At 41.3% G+C, this 20,270-nt stretch overlaps 1 protein-coding gene across 2 annotated transcripts in view; it reads right to left on the bottom strand.

The window, feature by feature from the left end:
- Positions 1–18,823, bottom strand: part of LOC146984036 (PDZ domain-containing protein 4-like) — a 66,341-nt gene extending 47,518 nt beyond the window's left edge. For both annotated transcript variants that reach the window (XM_085780863.1, XM_085780864.1), the window contains exon 1: positions 17,735–18,823. In XM_085780863.1, the coding sequence (XP_085636989.1) occupies positions 17,735–17,794 (60 nt within the window). In that variant the 5' untranslated portion in view covers positions 17,795–18,823. The remainder of the gene's footprint in view (positions 1–17,734) is intronic.
- Positions 18,824–20,270: the final 1,447 nt, after the last annotated feature.

The following is a 20,270-nucleotide window of genomic DNA, read 5'->3' as shown; positions in this document are numbered from 1 at the left end:
TGAAAGTGGAAAGCAGAGGAGAGGACAGTGTCGGCCATTCCAAAGAGATTTCTACTTTGAGTCTGTGTGTGTCTCTCTCTCTTCTCACCTCTCACCTCCATCAATCCTCTGGACTCTCAGTTTAATGGAAGTCAAGCTGGGGATTGAAGCAGGGAACAGACCTGATGATTACTGAAGACTACAGAGAGACCGTCTAACCCCTGCCTCACGCTGTGTATTCAGTGTCAGGGGATAGACAGTATGGGCTTGTCTACTGTCTGTCTGAAATATTGAGAAAAAAATTGAAAAGTTTATATATTAAAGGGACAACGAGGAGTTTTGGAAAGCGAAGTGTTTTCACAATACATTTCCCATGAGCCTCCGCGCGCACGGTGAAGTTCTTGGACCGGCGCAAGACGGACAAAAGCAAAAACATTTGCCAAGAATGTTTTCATTGATCAAGAATGAAAATCGGAGGTTCGAAGACAATCAGATAACGTCATAGTTCCGACCATAAACGGCGATTCGGCTGCGTTATTCCCATGACCCGCCGGGCAGCGAGTCGACCACTAAATAATAATAATAATAATAATAACAAAATAACGATAAAGACAAAACTATATATTTATTGAAAATGGACCATTAACAAGTGTGGGTAACATAGATTCATCCACATTAATATGAGACTCCTCGTTGTACCTTTAAGAATAAAAAATGCTACTGAGATTAAAGAGGTCTCACTCTGACACAGATTCCCAGTGTATTTGCAGTAATGTCCTCACCAACATATAAAGGCCTCTTTGAGAACATAATGCTATTGAGCGGTGTTGATAATGGAACAAAAAGAGATGCAATTTAATGTAACACGAATAATCATCATTATGACTGCAACAAGTACATATATAGCCTAGATATTTCATTATAAATGTCCATAGTTTGTATTTAAAAAAAACACTAAACCCAAACCTGGAGGAAACAGTGAGAGGACAAATGTGTCAGGACATTAAATCTGAACTCTTCTTAACTGTTTCTTGAATATATAAATAGATATACACATAATGACTAATGTACAGTGTATTTATTGAACACGGACATTAAAGTCAAACATGACAAATCCCACCACCACCACAATGCCTGATTGTAGCCCCCGTATCCCAGCGCCCCTCCCCCAGCCAACAATCAGTCAAACCAATATTTAATCCACAGTAAACCTTCCTGGTTTCCTGATGCAGCTCTAAACCAACAGTCAAACAACTCATCTTCAGACTAAAACTACAAATGCTATGTTTAGTCACATAAAACCACTTGGTTATGTTTTGATGATGTTCAGGTTGTTCATGAGATGTCAGTTGTTATTTGTTTAGGCCACAAAAATATCTCTAATATCTCTCTGTTTCTCACATTAATCTATAACTGGATGTGGCTCAAACTGTAAATTCTTACAAATGATCTCATCTGCTTTGTTTTCTGCTTTAAAGCTCCATACAGTATAAAGGTAGATGTATTAAAGCTCCAAATAGTATAGAGCTCCGGGAGCTGACGTCACGCTGACGTCACGCAGCCCCGAAACTGACAGCGACGCCATTTTGGCAGGAATCTGAAGATTTTCGTAGAGTAGATACAGGGGAGAGCCGGGTGCGGAACGAGAGTAACAAAGTGATTTTCTCCGAGCCCATACAAGTCTTACATGTCTAACTTTGTCAGCATGTAGTATGACCTAACAGAACTGCAAAACATATTGAGGATACGTCTTACTTTGACCGAGTTACGTTCAAGAACCAGACGTTTTCAGTGACAGAAAAAATTCACTCCACCTTAATTTTTTTCGATCGATCAGCTGTGTTTACCGTCTCAGGTGTCATAGTTATGATGGTTAGACCATAGACTGTGGGTTAGACGGATAAATTAGTCCTCTAACACACCCTAAAGCTTGACATGTCAGGGTTTTTCAGTATAGAAGCAACTAGGTTTAAGTGTGGGGAGTCACTGTGGGGAGTAACAGCTGTCATTTCATCCCTCTGCACATTGACAGTGAACCTGCCTGTCACTCTGTCGGTACCGCGGTCACACTGTGTGTGTTAAACAGGATTAATTAAAACACAACGTAAACAATGTGACTGTATATGTAGATAGTGCGGGAGGAGGGCAGACGTGGATCGGTGGACCAGGAGAACAGCTGCATAACATTTTGGCAGTAAAATGGAAGATTTTAAGCCGTCTGTTCACATGATCTCACTTTCATTCCAACACATTGGACTTAATATATATAAAAACTAAATAGATTAAATATTACTGACCCTTATAATGCCCCTGGGGTGCTTTTCAAAAGTATCTCCAGCCGCCGGCGGACGTCCCAGACCTGCAGTATGCGGACACAGCTAAGTTAGGCTACCTGATCAACTTTGCATCGCGCTGCTCTAAAAGCATACAGAAGCCTGGAGGGTTACACATGGACACAGTCTGGCTTTGTGATGAACGTCCAGCTGTGGAATCTACCAGCAAAAACCTGCTGTATCCTCACTAGAAGGGTAAGTGTCGTATCATCCCAGTTAATGCAGTGTAGCATGGCTAACGTTAGCTCGTAGCTGTCCGGGGTGCTGTCGGGGTGCCGGCCGGGAGCTCTCCCCGGTGCTGATCAGCCCGCGGCGGATGCGGCGGATGCGGCGGTGCGCTGCGACCGGCTCTGGGTCAGCTTGGAAAGGCTGGAGGCGAAGGAGACTCACATCTTATATGTGTTTGCCTCTTTCTTTTCTTTTTGTCACCGTCTTTCCTGCTTGTGTCATTTTGTGGAGCACAAAGAGCATAAAGCCGGCTTTTGTATGCTTGTAGAGTAGTTGATCAGGTAGCTGTGTCCGGATACTGCAGGTCTAGGACGTCCTGTTCTGCGAAAATATTTTTGAAAAGCACCCCGGGGGCATTATAAGGGTCGGTAATATTTAATCCATTTAGTTTTTTTTATATTAAGTCCAATGTGTTGGAATTAAAGTGAGATCATGTGAACTCAGACGGCTTCGGCGCTTACAGTCAATGCTTCGGAGCTGGCCAGTTTCCTGCCAAAATGGCCGCTCGAACGCTGGAGGTCACGTGGGGTCCGGAGCTCTATAAAGGTTGATATTTGTATTAAAGCTCCATATGGTATAAAGGTAGAAGGTAGATGTTTGTGTTAAAGCTCCATACGGTATAAAGGTAGATGTTTGTGTTAAAGCTCCATACAGTATAAAGGTAGATGTTTGTGTTAAAGCTCCATATGGTATAAAGGTAGAACGTAGATATTTGTATTAAAGCTCCATACAGTATAAAAGTAGATGTTTGTATTAAAGCTCCATACGGTATAAAAGTAGATATTTGTATTAAAGCTTGATACAGTATAAAGGTAGATGTCCATGTGTAGTGTGATTATAAAGCAGCTAGGTTCTTTTAATCCGACCCGTCAAATATTGGTACAAAGTAGGGGTTGCATGACTTCAGATTTTTTAAAGTCGACTCTAATGTTATGAAAGTCGAGTCGACGTCGACTAGTCGCTGATGACGTCATTCATATTTTTCCCATCTTAACTAAAATCACAGGAGGAGGGAAATGCTTTGCAATAATCTGTGACAGACAGCTCATGCACAGAAACTAGTCTACAAAACAGCAGGCGGCTATAAACAACAAGCTGTAAATCAGTTTGTTTTTTTCTGTGACATACACTCCTAAATAAGTGCAAAATAGAATACTGTAGCCATGGGCGGAGCGTAATGGAGGCACCACAAATAAATTACGTCCGCCACAAATAGATTTTTTGGCTTTTGGCTCAACCAACGCAATATTGTTCCGTTCACTGATCTCCGCATAGCGCTCTTTCTCCATTATTGGCGTTCACACACACACACACACACACACACACACACACACAGAAGCCCGCAGTCACAGTTTCAGTCTCAGTTTTTCGATCCTGGTTGGTTGGTTGTTGCTGTTCTTGGTTTTTTTTAAATTGCCGGCTTATGCTACATGCTACTTTTTTTAATAACCAAGTTTACCAAGGCCGTGAATTCAGCAATAGAAGACAATTTAAATCAATTAGGGTGACAGATTATTTTCATTCAGCGCACTCAGCTGTTGTTTCAAGCAGCTAGCGACTAGTCGACGTCAAGCTCAAAACATCATTGTGGAGCAGTAAAGTCGACTAATCGACTAGTCGACTATGTGCAACCCCTAGTACAAAGTTGTCCAAATTATAGCAAAGACTACAAACTTTGATGTACTGGCAAAAAAGGCGACCAACAACACTGCTCCCACTGACACTGAATGTAAGTTTTCTTCTGTTTACACAAACACTCTCCATCTGATACTGGGCCAGCCCGTCCATCAAATCTTATTACTCATTGTGACCCCTGATTAAAAAAGTTAGCCCATCCCTGTTCTATATTAATACTCTGAAAGTATCAGAACCTCAGTCCACAGAGAAATACACACATTGTGTATTCAACAACTGAGCATTAAAACAAGCCGTCAGTAACTTTGTGATGTCACAACAAAGCAATCACAACCCTCGTTCATGTCCCAATCATGACCACTTCTGCATGTGCACAATTAATATAATACATGTTGTGCATTTGGACATGAACTGACATGGAACCAGGTTGAAACAACATTTTAATTCTGTTTACTTCTGTTTTATTCAGGAAGAAGAGAAAAGGTTTGTTCAGGTATCGACAATGACTCTAAAGACATGTATCTGAACAGTTTGTCTATGAGGCAGCTGCACCATTCAGATTCAACTCCACACATTCAGCTCGAGTTATTTCTGGCCTTTTCAACACACAACTGATTACCTTTTCATTTTTAGAAGAAGCAAACAAACTGTGTAAATATAAAGCTGTAAATCATTTAAACTGTGTTATTAGCTCCCTGCTGTACGAGCTGCACACAGACTCATATCACAGGCCCCATTTATTCCATGGTTTCTTCTCCATCATGTGCTTATTATGTAAATCCACACGGCTTGTTCCTGAACTGCCTGCGCATAAACATGTATCACTGCTGTTATAGCTTCAGAACATAAAAATCATTATTTTCATTAACTTTACATTTATACACTCACAAGGGAGCCGGCAGCTCCAGATAAGTGTTTACTGCCCTGCATCACGTCTGTGTCTGTGCTATAATGAGCAGTTAAATGCAGAATATTAACTGTTGTCCATGAATTCATTTTAGAATATTAGATTTATCTCCTGAAGGGAGGAATAATGAAAAATATGGTGCTTGTTAATTCCTGTTTTTCAGAAATTCTCTGTCTTTAAATTAAAATGCGTTATTCACCAAGTTTGACTGAGCTACTAGACCAGAAATAATTAAAAAATCTATGTCTCAGGGTGTTTTACTTGCTGTCATTAAAGAGATAGGCCAACATTTTTTTTTTCGTGTCTTGCCTCACTCCCGAGTCCATGACCAGCAGATAGACACCATCCTTTCAACTGTGCGTGCAGTAACAAGGGAGATAGAGCCGTATCGCCATAATTATCTTAGCTCAAACACTGGAAGTGCATAGGTAGTGTTAGCCTGCCTCCTACCTAAAGTCATCAGAGAAACTCTTCAGCAACTCTAAACAGAAACCGGCGGGCCGATCTTGGTCTCAGAACTGACAAAACTCTCCGGTAAGGCATCTTGAGCGGTCAAATGCCGCTAACGGGACGAGATCGGTCAAAACGGAGGGTTCAAGCAAAGACGGTTTATTTTGGTTCAAGCTAGCTACATCGAGGGTAGGTTAGCTTCCTGTTTCAAAGTAAAAGCACAAATTCTATCGTCATGGTTTTCTGTATGTAAAGGGAAACGGGTGTTTTATTTTGTGAAAGTAACCAGAAGTGCGTTGGTCACAACGGCTAGCTTGAGTAGCGCTGAATTCGTCCGAACAAAATTGTAAACAGCTGGTATTTAGACAAATTAACGACACACTGCTGATCTAAACGGCTTCTCTCCTAAAAATGTTTGAAATGTTGATAAAGTGATATAGAGTTTAGAGCTAAAATGAAATCAGCTTCTGACTGCTGATTTCGGCTCAGGTAGGAGGCAGGCTAACACTACCCATACACTTCCAGTGTTTGAGCTACGCTAATTACAAGCCATACGGCTCTATCTCCCTTGTTACTGCACACACAGTTGAAAGGATGGTGTCTATCTGCTGGTCATGGACTCAGGAGTGAGGCAAGACAAGAAAAAAAAAGTTTGCGTATCCCTTTAAATGTCCAGTTTCCCTCTGTCATAACTGTTTGACACGCCCTTACATGTTTCACCTGTGTCTAATCACACCTGACTCTCCTGCTCATTCCCTCTGTCCTGGTCCCTTTGTCTGTTCTGTTAGTTCTGGGTTCTGTCTAGCTCCTGTCTTTGTTTGTTTGTTTTTCTACACTTCTATCCCTCTTCCTTGTTTTCTTTCCAGAGCTTCAGTTTTGTCATCTTATTTGTGTGCTTTATTTGTTCAATTGCATTTAATTCCAGTGCTTGATGTTCTGACAGTTGCACTCCTCCTGCCTCCACCTCTACTTTCAGGACATTTTGCCATAATTGCTCTGTGAAATCTTGAGTTGTGGCTAAATACTGTTTTGTGATGTCACAGTGTTGACATTTGACCACCAAAATCCAATCATTTCATCCCTGAGTCCCAGTGAACATTTGTGCTAAATATGAAGAAAGATATTAGGTCACCATGACCTTGACCTTTGACCTCCAAAATCACCAAATGTAGTCTGTCCCTTGAATCCCATCACATGTTTGAACCAAATGCCATAGCACACAGACGTAGAGACGTGGCTGCGTGGGCTTTAAAGTTTAAATGCATGAACAGATCAGAACACTAACACACAGATTACCTCCGTCTTGTGTTTTTAAAATTCATAACTGCACCACCAACACGGCGCTGATACACGTCTTCATCTCCCTCCTGGGGGCCGCCTGATGATCTGAGCCGAGCAGAGGTAATGGAGTCTGACAGCATTTGCTCATTCTTATGCAAATGTTTAGTTGAAGATCATGTCTGTGGACACATCCCCCCCCCTCTATACATATACAAGTACATATACTGTAAATACATTTACTGAATAAGTATTTACATATACACAGTTATTCTACACAGTTATTCTAGCTTAGGCTATTGAACTCGATGTAAATAATTCATCCCATCATGTACAAAACATCACAAAACCATCACACCATTCACAATAAATGAATGGAAGAAAAGCAATAATTGCTGACACAATTTCTGGGTAGCAACTTGATGAAACTGAATCAAGTTTGGGCTCAAGGATGAATTGATTGCAATTTGGGTAAAAAAAAAAAAAAAAAAAACAGGAAGAAGAAGAAGATTTTAGTGTTTCACTTTGAGAGTTTTTTTATTTTAAATAAATAAATAAATCGTCAATAAAACTTGTTAATATTTTTCCCCCAATAATATGTTGCTTTATTAAATCATAAAAATTCAGATGACAGTCCCCCACAGCCCAGGGCTGATGTTTTCCATTTTTTTTTCAATCCCAGCTCAGTAATATTCTTTTGATCAGTTAATTAAAACTGGCTGGAATTATATTTTGCCGTCTATCTGCTCAAGTTTCCTCGTGTCTTTGACCCTGGACTCAGAGTTCAGTGCGCTCCACTCCGGCCTCCTGTGGATGCAGCATGTGCAGCGCGTTACCACCCGGCGCTGAGCTGAGCTCCACGGCTGAATACAGACCAGCTGATGGTCTCTCCTGAGTCTCCCTGCTGCTGACGGCCTAATGAGCCGGCAGCTCATTAAGACTGGAGCAGATCTGACCACTCTCAGATCAGACCAGTCCTTAAAGACTAACATGCCAACCGCGTGTTTGACTCTCGTAATGGAAGAAATATTTGTTCTTTCCTCATCTGTGGGTCGAGCTCTTCAGCAACACTGTTATGGCTTTAAGTGACTAGACGGTGCTTAACACACAGTAGTGACATCAGCACCACATTGTTCTCTGGTGTATGTCAGTGTGGTCGTTTTTCTGTCTGACCTGAGGCCACTGAGTCCAATACATTCAAAGTTTCAATGATTACAAAATGATGACTTTTTCCCAATTTTCCCACAAGTTCTTTGTTTTGCTGCTGGCAGTTAGCTTGAGTTAAGGATTTAGCTGAACATCTTCAGAAATTAAAGGGATAGTTCACTCAAAATTGAAATTTCATCTCTCATTCTCATTATCTCCTCCCCCTCATGTGGACTAAGGGCTGGGAGAAGTTTCAGAGTCCTCCGTGGCTTCTCTGAGTTACAGGGGGTCTCGGCGTAGCAGTGCATGTCCATATGACGGTTGCAAATGGATACCAACTGTCTTCGTAACAAAAAGACACACCACAAAACTAAAAAATTAAATAAGCCTATATTTCAAGCTTGTTTGTAGCGGAAGCTCTTCTTCCTGGTCCGTCCAAAACCTCGCAAGATTTGCGCCGGCATCAGTAATCACACTGAAATATAGACTTTTTTTTTTTTTTCGGAACAATTTCGCATTTCGGGGCTTCAGTACAAGAGGGACATTACATACGAGCAGCATGGAGGTATTTGGATGTTTTTTGGTGTGTCTTTTTGTTACGAAGACAGTTGGTATCCATTTGCAACCGTCATATGGACATGCACTGCTACGCCGAGACCCCCTGTAACTCAGAGAAGCCACGGAGGACTCTGAAACTTCTCCCAGCCCTTAGTCCACATGAGGGGGAGGAGATAATGAGTGCAATTTGAATTTTGGGTGAACTATTCTTTTAAGGTGTGGTTTCTGTAAAGAGCTTTGGGTGTTGGGAAAGGCGCTATATAAATGTAAGCCATTATTATTATCATTCAGTGTTATTTGCTCTTTCAAGGTGGAGCTTGTTGAGTACAGACCTGTGGTCAGTATGGGGTAAGCTTAGCTTAGCTTAGCATAAGGACAGAACGGAGGGGAGAACAGCTGCTCTGGCTCTTTCCATTTTATGGCTGAGGTTACGGGGACTTGAGTGTTGGAAGCATTGCTTGACAATCAACAGTGTCCATCTGCTCAGTGCATGGTGTGATCACAGGCTGCCAAACGGTTGCACATAGATCTCTCCCCTGCAGGTGGTTCAACATGCAGCATGCAAAACTCTCTTCATCATCATTAAAACATGACTGACCACATTTCATTTGTTTTTTGTTGCATTTTTAGTAAAGCAGTTTAATGATTAATGTTATTCATATCCTCTATGTTTGTGCTTTGGCTTGATTTTCATCATTATCATCAGTTGAGTGCCATTAAGCAAGACATAACATCTGGCTGGATCATATTGAGAGGGAACATATGTTAAACATCAATCACTTGGAGTGGAAGTCGGTGGTGTTGATGTATTAGGTTACATATTAACAAACAGGTAGTGTCTGAAGTCACTGTGGACTTGTTCTGTATGAATCCAGACCAGGACCCATCCTGAACCTGAACCAGAAAACAGTTTAATACAATGAAAAATAAATAATAATGAAATGAAAATAAAGTTTTTTTTAAAAATCGACCCAACTTTTTGTTTTGGGCCGGATTCACGCTGAGAATAGGATACGGGCTTCCTTTCTCTCTCTCTCTCTCTCTCTCTCTCTCTCTCTTTTTTTTTTTAAAATAAAACACTCTTGCTGGTTGCGCTGTGTAAAATGCATTGAATCTGCGCTGATGTTGGGTTTTTTTCTTTACTTTGTCGGGTTCGGGCGGCTTCTCTGCTCCACTTGGTGCCGTCTCTACGGTTGTGGAGCAGCGCTCATGCATTGTCCAGTTCTACTCCGACTAAGGTGAATACATGACGGAGAAAACCGAATTCCAATCGCATTATCTGGGTGTCTTAATCGGAGTTCTCAACTCCAATTTCAGTCGGACTAAGGTGTTTACATGCACTTCAGTTGTCCAGTTCTAGTCGCATTAAGGCAATAATTCGGTTTTTTCAAGTGTCATGTAAACGTACTGACTGTTGAAACTACTCTTTTGTTTTTGTACATGAAAAAAAAAATCTCAGTAAGTTAATTTAGTTGTTAAGATTGATCAAAGTTAGTTTTCATATGAATTACTTTATTTTCTTCTGTGTTAAAATTGAATGAGAAATGAGACAAAACCTGCCTGCGAGGTTTTGGTGACGTGTGCGCACTGTGCGTCGGTCAGCCAATCTACTACCACTGCGCCGTCTGCACTTCGCCTTGCGCCGAGAGTTGGAGCTGGAGCTTTTTGGCACGAAATTGTCACAGCGCAAAGCTGAATCTGTCAACACCCCTCCCCCTGCTGCGCTGCCACACCCATCTCGGCGCGCCTCGGTCTACCAAATTACCAAATGCTGCGCCGGATGAAATTACCACTGCGCCGGCCGTGCCGCGCTGTGCCACCCTGCGTTGCGCCACGAAATTAGAGCCCACTGAGTTTTTAAAGTTAAACAGGTAATGGTTAGCCCTGCCAATTTACTATAATCATGACTAATTAAAAAAATGTGCAAACAGAAATAGTAATGTTTGTCCAATCATTGGTTTTATAGACTTTACAAACATCAGATTAGTCTAAACGGCGATATAGTGACATGAAGAATAGCAAAACTCTCCTCCGTCACTATTGTTCTCATGCCGGTTTTCTTCCCGTAAGGATGTGTAAACAACAAGGCGATTCGTTGAAATTTACATTTGCATTTTGTTGAATGGAAAAGAGTAAAGATAACAACTTTTATTATTTTACTCTTTTGCTATGCTATTTATTGTGTGTTATTGTATTGTATTTTATGTGGTTTTATGTGTATTGTAAGTGGTGAGTTTGTTTTCTCAAACTGATTCAAAACTAGACTTATTTGTGTGAATATACAAACTTATTGTTAATATCACAATTTCAAATTTTGTTAGATTTACTTTGCCTCAGATTCACTTTTTTCAGTGTAATGCGGGGGTCACTCGATGTTGCTCTGGACTCTCCTTATGTCTTTGAGCATTTTCCTGATTCAAAATCAACATATTTGCATGTGTTGTTATTATGAATAGGAACATTAACATTTCCTCATAGTGTTAATAAAATATTGTCCGATCAGTTACGTTTCTTACAAACATACTTGCTGTTGCAGCTTCTGAATGACTGGGTTTGGAGCCAATACAGCTGTTTTCCTCTTCATGTTGCATTAGCTAAGCTTTGCTAATGACACAGACATGATGAGGTTTACAACTGTCTGGTGTCTGTGTTGCCTAGTTATTAGTAGCAGCTCTAGTTTTATGCATGAGCTTTAGTTTTCTAAATTGTTTTGATGCTTCACCCTGCAGTGAACAAATACTTCAGTTAATGATGCGTGTCGCGTCTCTCTCCCTCTCTGTAGCCATTCCAGCAACAAAGTTAAGTCGTTTACTAAAGCAGCTGCTCATGTCCGTGTGTGTATGTGCGAGTGTGTGTGTGTGTATGTGCGATCATTCATTACGGCAGATCTGCCAGCTCCAGTGCAAGAAAGCATAAATACAGCTTCTCTAATGACCCTGGTTACCGCGGCAACAGCATCCCATTGACACATATCTGACGTTAAAGTGAGGAGATAGAGACGGAGTGGGACTGGAGGGTGTTGTGGGCGACTGGGGAGGGAAGAGAGAAAGAGAAACAGACAGGACAATGGACAGAAACCGAGAGAATGGAGAGAATGAAAGAAAGAGAGGACAGAGGACAACAGAGGAGAGGCAGGAAGGACTGGAGGAGGCTAAAAGCTCCTTTTGATTCATGTCTGTTTATACACTCACATATTATACTTTATACTGGTTTATAAATATTATACTTTATACTGGTTTATAAATATTATACTTTATATTGGTTTATAAATATTATACTTTATACTGGTTTATAAATATTATACTTTATACTGGTTTATAAATATTATACTTTATATTGGTTTATAAATATTATACTTTATACTGGTTTATAAATATTATACTTTATACTGGTTTATAAATATTATACTTTATATTGGTTTATAAATATTATACTTTATATTGGTTTATAAAGAAACCTCCAGTTTCTTTATAAACCAGCTTTAGACATCTCAACATATTTAATGTCAGAGGTTTTTGAGGATTGAGGAAGTTTTCAAATGAAGCTTCAGTCAGTGCTGAACAAACCATGAGTTGTTGTTGTTTCCTGGAAGCAGCACGTACCTGTATACACTCCTCATGGAGGAAACATCTTTACCACACAGTCATCCTAGCAAACCACCTAGGAAACCTCTTCTAACCATTACTACAGTACACATCGAGCTGTTCAAACAAATGATTGTTGTAGGTGTGAATTCCTACAGTATATTCAATTTCTGAATAAGCCCAGATCACACTGAAGACTGCTGACTGTTGCTGCTGCTTTTATCGCTCTGAATGATGTGAAAAACCTGAAAGACTATTTAGACAGGTTTCAATACTGGCTCTCCTGATTGTTTGTCTCTTTGAACTAGGAAATCTTACAATGTCATTTTCCCTTCCTTGATTTTATTACATTTTTTCTGAATGTGGAACCTGTAAACTCAGATTCACCGGGTTAAGATATATTTGATCCTTTATACTGGAACTGCATTTATGCAAAGGCAGTTCAAATGTCATGACCCCAAAAATGAACAAATAAATAGATAAAAACATTTTCTGTTAAAGGTCCAGTGTGTAATAATTGGCAAGATTATTGGCAAAATCTGAATATACTACCCATGAATATATAAGTATATAATCGTTATAAAATGAAAGTTGTTTGGTTTTCGTAGCCTTATAATTATTCTTGTATATAGCGAGGGTCTTTCTTTAGAGAGTGTCGCCATCTTGCGCCGCTATGTTTGTGCGGCAGCCCGAACAGAAAATCCAGCCAACCAGAGAACACGTTCTGCAATTTTGCGTTCATAAATAAACCAACGAAGAAGAAGGAGCAGGAAACAGCAGAAATATCATAAAACGGTTCAGATCTTCACCTCATGGCTCCAAGCTCCTGAAATACTCCCAGTCGGCCCAGTCCTGGTAAACAAGTTTTTTTGTTCTCGGAGGCCACCGTCACTTTGCTGACGGGAGGGGGGAGTGAGCGCTGCAATCTAGAATCTGAATGTTGTCACACTGGACCTTTAACCAAAAGCTTGTGGTTTGTAACATCTATAGTTCCAACAGAGGAGTGATAACTGTAAACAAACGCGATGAAGTGTCCATCGCATCATCGCGTCCATTGCTTGAAGTTGAAAGATTTTAACTTTTCAAGCGGCATCGCGTGACGCTGTGCCGCGACATCCAATCAGTGTTGATATTCAACCACGTCACCGACACAGCTGCAGACACACATTTCAAAACATGGTGGAGAAGATGAAGATGACTGTGGCTGTAGCCACTCACCAGACCTCCTCCAGAGAAGAACTGTGGCTGTGTAAAAAAAACAAACACCCGGGGCTGTGTGTGTTTTCCTCAGATCAATAATACACATCCATGGCCGTTTCCTGGAGCTTTATGACACAACGTTGTACTTTTACCACGGTCGTAATACAAAGGATAATGCCTGAAGAGGGTCAGTGAGTTGTGAATATTTCACACAAGTATTTATATTTATTAATATTTCGATACTCAGCCATGGTTGATGAGAGAGAGAAAGCAGCGGGAGGTGGGTTGCATCATAGCGCCATGAAGAGATGAAGAGATGAAGAGATGATGAAAAATGTGACAAATGTGTCAAGTGACGCGATACTCGCGTTACGGGCGATGGCATCGCGTCCATCGCGTTTGGTGTGAACGCACCGTTCAGTGTTTTTATCACTTTCTCCAACAAGTAGATTTGTTTACCTCCATTACATCATCATTACATCAAAGGAAAAAGGCTCCGTGTCAGGTTAAATAAAGTTATTGATGAAAAAATATATAAAATGTGTCAGAAAATCTCAATGTAAAATGGACACAGAAAGAGAGGGGGAGGTGAAAGGATGGAGAGACTGGCAGAATAAAGAGAGAAGAGACAGTGGAGGTGGTGGGAGATTAAAAAGAGATAGGGAGAGAGAGAGAGGCGGCGTTAATAAGAGAGAGACCAGGTGAGAGGAAGAATGAAGATTGGAGGGGGGAGGGGATGAGGAAGAGCAAGAGGAGAAAGAACAATGAAGAGGTGGAAAGATGGATATGTCCCTGGAATAAGAGTGAGATTAGAGACAGAATAAGAGAATGGTGGGTTTACCAATCAACAAGAAACAGCAAGAAGAGAGGGAAGACAGGGGAGGAAGGAGGAGAAAATCACAGACAGACAGACAGAGACAAGAGGATCAATGGACAGAAGACGTGTAACATTTATGTTCAGAAGGACAAGGTGTGTCCCTGTGTATGTGTGTGTGTGTGTGTGTGTGTGTGTCCAGACAGGCCCAAGCAGCGAGGAAATCGAATGAAATGAAATAAATCTCTACACCTGCCAGCTTCAACACACACACACACACACACACACGCCTATACTTGTACGGCTCCAGTAAACCCTGCGGGACACACACACACACACACACACGCTCTCTTTGATTTGCTCGGTTTGATTCCTGACGTTTGATTTTCTCTTCACACACTGAGGTTTTCTTTGCTTCCCCGCAGCCGTTTAGCTTCACTCAGCCTGAAGCCACCGGAGAGGCGTTCAAATGCTCCCAACCAGCGTGGGACAACTGGCTGACAGAACTTACTGAATGATCTCTACAGTGTAATAAAACATTTTTTTAAATCCATCTGTACAGACCTTCTGTGTGTTAAGTGAATGTCTGTATTTATCATCAGATGATTTGATACAAACAGCAAACATGACAGATGTCTTATTATGGACTGTCTACATCCCTCTCAATCTAGGTGCACCACAAATGCTGAAAACAGATCATTGACATAAACACACTCACTACTGTGTCCACCTAATAAAATATAACACAAAACCTGTGAGTTTCTGAATCGTGACCCACACACACACACACACACACACAGATGCTCCTTCAACTCATTTCAAATGATCAAACACACAAACCCACATCCGTCCGCATCCAATGACATTTCTCCATTGATTTTGTAAGTAATACACAATACCAGGTCTAAAATTAGCCCAGCAATGTGTGTGTGAGTGTGTGGTGTGTGTGTGTGTGTGTGTGTGTGTGTGTGTGTGTGTGTGTGTGTGTGTGTGTGTGTGTGTGTGTGTGTGTGTGTGTGTGTGTGTGTGTGTGTGATTAATGAGGTCTGTAATGGATTCTGATGACCTCATGAGATTTGAAGAAGATGATAAGCAATCACACACACACACACACACGCACACGCACACGCACACACACACACGCACACACGCACTCTGATAGTGACATCCTCAGAGCCAAGGTGAACAGGGGGCATTGTGTGTGCGTGTGTGTGTGTGTGTGTGTGGTAGTGAGACAGTTTGGCATAATGAGGCGATAACTGCATAACTGTTGCTAGGGGAGAGGTAGCCATCTGTGTGTGTGTGTGTGTGTGTGTGTGTGTGGCGTCTGAGAGAAAGGACCAGTATGAGGTAAAACCAAGGGGGGAGTTGTGGGTTCTACAAGTGGAGACCACTTCCGCGTTCAAAAAGCTGCAGTTCCCGTCCGGCCTCTGGGGGCAGCATGGGACCAGAAGGGAGAAACTCTCCATTGACCCTCATGTTAAAATCACCGACTTTACAGCTTAAAAAAACATATTTACAGCCTGGTACATTTTATTTATTTGGTCTCTAGCGATAGTTTCCACCTCCATGAACACTGTCCTATAAGCATAACATAAATTATAAACAAATCTGCGAATTAGCTAGGTAGCTAGCTAGGTAATTAGCTACGCACAAAATATCCACAAAAATCTTCAAATATACAACAACTCTTAAACAGCAAATAATGCCTTATCATTGAACTAAAGGACATCCGACAAACGACAAAGTAACTTCCTGTGACCCACTTCCTTTCTTTCTTAAAGGGCCACTGCTACCAAATAAAACAATGAATTTGCTCTCGAAAAAGTACTAACTGAAATACAACACCAGAACACTAGGAACAACAGACGTGTGTATCAGCAGCACAACTCAGGTAAAGACTAAATAAGAACAATCAACAGTGTAACAAACCTTCGGCTGCATCAGTGAAGCAGGAAACACCTGTACAGCTGTTTTACTCTGATACGACATGTGCATCTTAAAAAATGTTACTTTTATGCGATGAAGGGCCAAGATCTGTGTCCCACCTGCTTGCAGAGCTAAAGCCTCTGTTTTCAAGACAGCAGTGTGTGTGTGTGTGTGTGTGTGTGTGTGTGTGTGTGTGAGGGGGAGGGGGAGCTCAGGCCTGCAGCTCCTCCATAAACATGGATCTACGCTGCTTCTCCACACCCTGCTCAGAATTCACTGCTTAGTTTCGCACGGTCACACTCATGGGAGCCTCGTGGCTCCGCTGCCTTTCACAGACACGGAGGACAGAGGTTTCCTGAACTCAGCAAAGATGTTACTTTAACACAAACCAGGATATTTCACTATACATTAACTCATTATTGTACTGTAGCCTTACCAAACAGACACAGTGGTTTCTAACAAGTCATGCCACTGTCACATCTTTGCCTCAAAGGCACCTGCACAGTTACTCAGGGGCTGGAAATCACTTCATCTTTACTCATGACATCATCATGATATCAACACCAACAAACTGCCTGTTAATGAATAATTTCACCATAAGAAAATATTAGCATTAATTTGTGGCACTTTGTTTTCCTGCTACAAAAGCAGGCACTGAACAAAACACGGAGCTACCAACCCAACCTTCTGTTACCAGCTCTCTCAGATAATGTATCTCTTTTGGGGGGGGGGGCAAAATTAGAAAGGACTGAACAAACCAAAGTGGTTTAGTGCAAAAGTCATTGTGTAGTGAGTAACAATGCAGTCAGACCAGAGTTCAGCACCCTGGACAGCTCAAAGCCCAAACCAGGATTCAGAACCACAGACAGTTCCTCTGAAAAATCTGAGTTCATCTTTATTTCAGGTGTTTTTTTAGAGGGGGGGGCATGGCTTACAACAGCAAATATAATGTGGCTGTTTTACGGAAACCTGATCAACCATGCAGGCATGCACACACACACACACACACACACACACACACACACTGAATTCGACTGGTTTCCATGAACAAGCACAGAGGTGTGAGCCGGAGTCCTCTGTGACTTTCAGCCTCCACAGGATAAAAACCCAGCAGAGTAACACCATGACCTTTACAGAGAGTAAGTAGACCAACCAGCAGTGATGAATGGCACTGGAGTTTCCTCTACACATACACACACACACACACACACACACACAATCTCAGCTGAACCTACATTTCTCCCACCAAAACAACAGCAGCTAAAACTATATTCACTACGTTTGTCCTCTTTGTTTTTTACTTAAAGGGATAGTTCAACATTTTGGCAAATGGGTCCTTTGCCATTATCGCTATAGTCATAGCAGTAGTTCCGTTACCTTTAATTGTCAGTGCAAGCTGTTTTTAGAACGGCGGAGCAGAGCCGTGAGCTGCTCAGAGCTACGCTACGGAAGCTAATGGGATTTCTTGGTTTCGCTCATCAAACTCATCAAATACACAATCCAACAACTCCAAAATGCTCTGGTGGACAAGTTGTGACCTGCACATTCACCACGCTATGAGATAATAATGGAGCATTACGAGACAGAGTTGTTTTGGAGGGAAATTCATGCAAAACCACTGATGAACTATCCCTTTAATGGTTTATCTTTTCCTACATTCAGTTTGTCAGAAGAGCATCCTGAGGTTTCTTACCTGGAACATGATCCTGTACTGCTCCTCTGGACGTTTGACCACACACATGTTGCAGCCCATGATGGCGTCTGACACTTGTCCTCTTGATCCCGTCTCCGCCGGCGTCCTCGCCTCTTTCTCTCTCCTCGGCCTCTGCAGGTCCCTCAGGAAACAGCTGACAGGCCGTATCAATAATCCAGCCCGCCTGTCCGACCTTTCACCTCCCCGTCGGCTGTCCTCAGGTCAGTCCTCGCCGTCTGATTTCTTGCTCCTCTGCCTCTCTATCAGCCCCTGGCCCCTGACCCTGCCATGTGGTGATGAATCCTCGTGTAGACGACAGAGTCTGAGGCTAAGATCAGGTGGAGGGTTAAATGGGACAGGTCAAAGGAACTGAATCAGATGAGAGACGACGATGTGAATTTCATGTACTCCTCGCTGACAAAGATCCTTTATGTAGGAAGATTCCTTCCTGTTCCTTAAAAACTTAGATCATAGATCCACAGAGGAATTTGTCCAAGTTATTTATAGGAAAAGTTCCAGATTTATTTCAGAGGTATAAAAAACTTTTAACTGATATTAAAATTGTGCTTCTCCTGCAAAAAGAAATCACAAAACTGAATTATCCATCAGTTTTCTTTTTGTCAATCAAGGAAAGTGTCATCTCACTTCTTTCCCAGACAAACAAAACTTCTCACAAGAAAGTGAAGCCACCTCATTCATTAAGTTATCGACGCTTTAATGTGTCAAACTTCTTCAATAGAGACGTCTGTTTGTTTAGAAAAGTGTCACTGGTGATAAAAACCCAGCTGAGTTCACTGGCTGTCGTCTCCTCTCTGCTCTGTCACTCTGAAGACAAAAGTGAAACCCACTTCTGTGTCTCTTCTGGTTTCTCTCTCGCAGACACAAACAATGATGAAACAGGAGACAAAGGGAGCAGGACATCTCTGCTTTTTTTCTTCTGTTGTGATGCTCCTCACAGCAAACAGCTTTTTATCTGTGGTGCTGCAGGGGGCATGGAGGCGAGATGCTGCGTCTTTTCATCACAGTGAAAAATTAATTTTTATTCATGCGTTGCAGATTGTTTCAGCCCTGCAGGGGAGGAGGAGGAGGAGGAGGAGGAGGAGGAGGAGGAGGAGGTAATGGTTTGTGTTTCAGAATTTAGATGCAATTCAGTTTGTGGGCGACAAAAAAAAAAAGTTGAATTGTTCCTGATGAGGACGGTGTGTGTTTATTCTACGCGTCGCCACCTACACACACTTGACACTGACATTGTCCTTGTTTGTCCTCGTTCAACCCGCTGACGGCGGGAGCAGCAAGTATGTGCAAAAATCAACTTTTTATGGTCTGTTGGCTTCGCACTTGGATCTTTTCCGACAGATTCTGGTGAACGTGATGTCACATCAACTAAATCTCACGGACTCGAGTTCATTTCATCGTCATTTTTAAACATAAATGGAAGAAAAAAGATTTTCTCAGTTTGTCAAAAGACTGCAGCTCAAATAACCAAATAAGAGACAAGTTGAGTACTTTATGATAAATGTGCTTTCGCTTTGTAGGGTGGAGTGGCAGTAAAGTGAATTAAAGAAGAAATCCCTCCAAAATCTGAGGAAATTAAAACCTCAAAAATCCCAGATATAATAAAGCTGATGCTACATGCAGGATGGCTCACACCATTTCTATTTGAGGTATTAAATAATTAGTATCAAATCCTCTCAAAAGCTTGCTCTTGTGAATAAAGTGTGTGGTTCTGTTCTGTTGATCTTAACAAAACACTTGAATGTTAAATCTCTTCAGCTCGAGGTGGAGTTTTCCATCTCCTCAGGTTGGTTGGGAGCCACGGTGGAAACAAGGCCGGTGCTCATGAATAAAGCATGAAGGAGGTCTCGCAGCGGTAAACTGTTCAATCAGTTTTCACTTCAGTTCAATAATTCATCTGAACATCAGCATGTGTTTCAAACCGCATTCTGTCTCCGCAGACTGACGGGAGATGAGCCACAGATAACAGATTTACATCTGAAATATTCAATCTCAGCGACAGAAAGAAGTTAAACAATAATTGATGTTTCTAGACTGGAGAGAGAGAGATCACTGACTTCAACTCAAATATTGAAGTTTTAATTTCTCACAGAAGCTAATTGAATAATTCATCTTAACATAACTGGGTTTAAATATTTTATACCCAAACAAATAAGAATTGAACATCTGTAATATAATATATTTATCTGGAGGGTTTCTTCTTTAAGAATCCTGCTTGTAAAAATATATCATAACAATTGATATTCCTGAAAAGTCAGTCTAAGTAGCCACAATAAGGTCAAAGACTGATTTGCTTTTACATTAAATCCATATAAAAGGGTTTTTTAAATGATGAATATTGGTACAAAAACGTCTTTTTAGCACCTGAAATGGAAAAAATGATAAAAAATAATCTGTGTTTAGAGAAGAAAGGCAAAAAATGGCCAATTTTAGTCACCTGATCAAGGTTTTCCTCACAATTTGTGCTTTTAAACAGTGAATTTACGAGTCAAATAAACACTCTGTGCTTTTTGATAAACTT

The sequence above is a fragment of the Trachurus japonicus genome, chromosome 7 (assembly GCF_045865225.1).
Source record: "Trachurus japonicus isolate A0001 chromosome 7, Traja_1.0".
Taxonomy (NCBI): Eukaryota; Metazoa; Chordata; class Actinopteri; order Carangiformes; family Carangidae; genus Trachurus; species Trachurus japonicus.
Note: the sequence above shows the minus strand (reverse complement) of the source record. Positions and strands in the feature narration are given on the sequence as shown.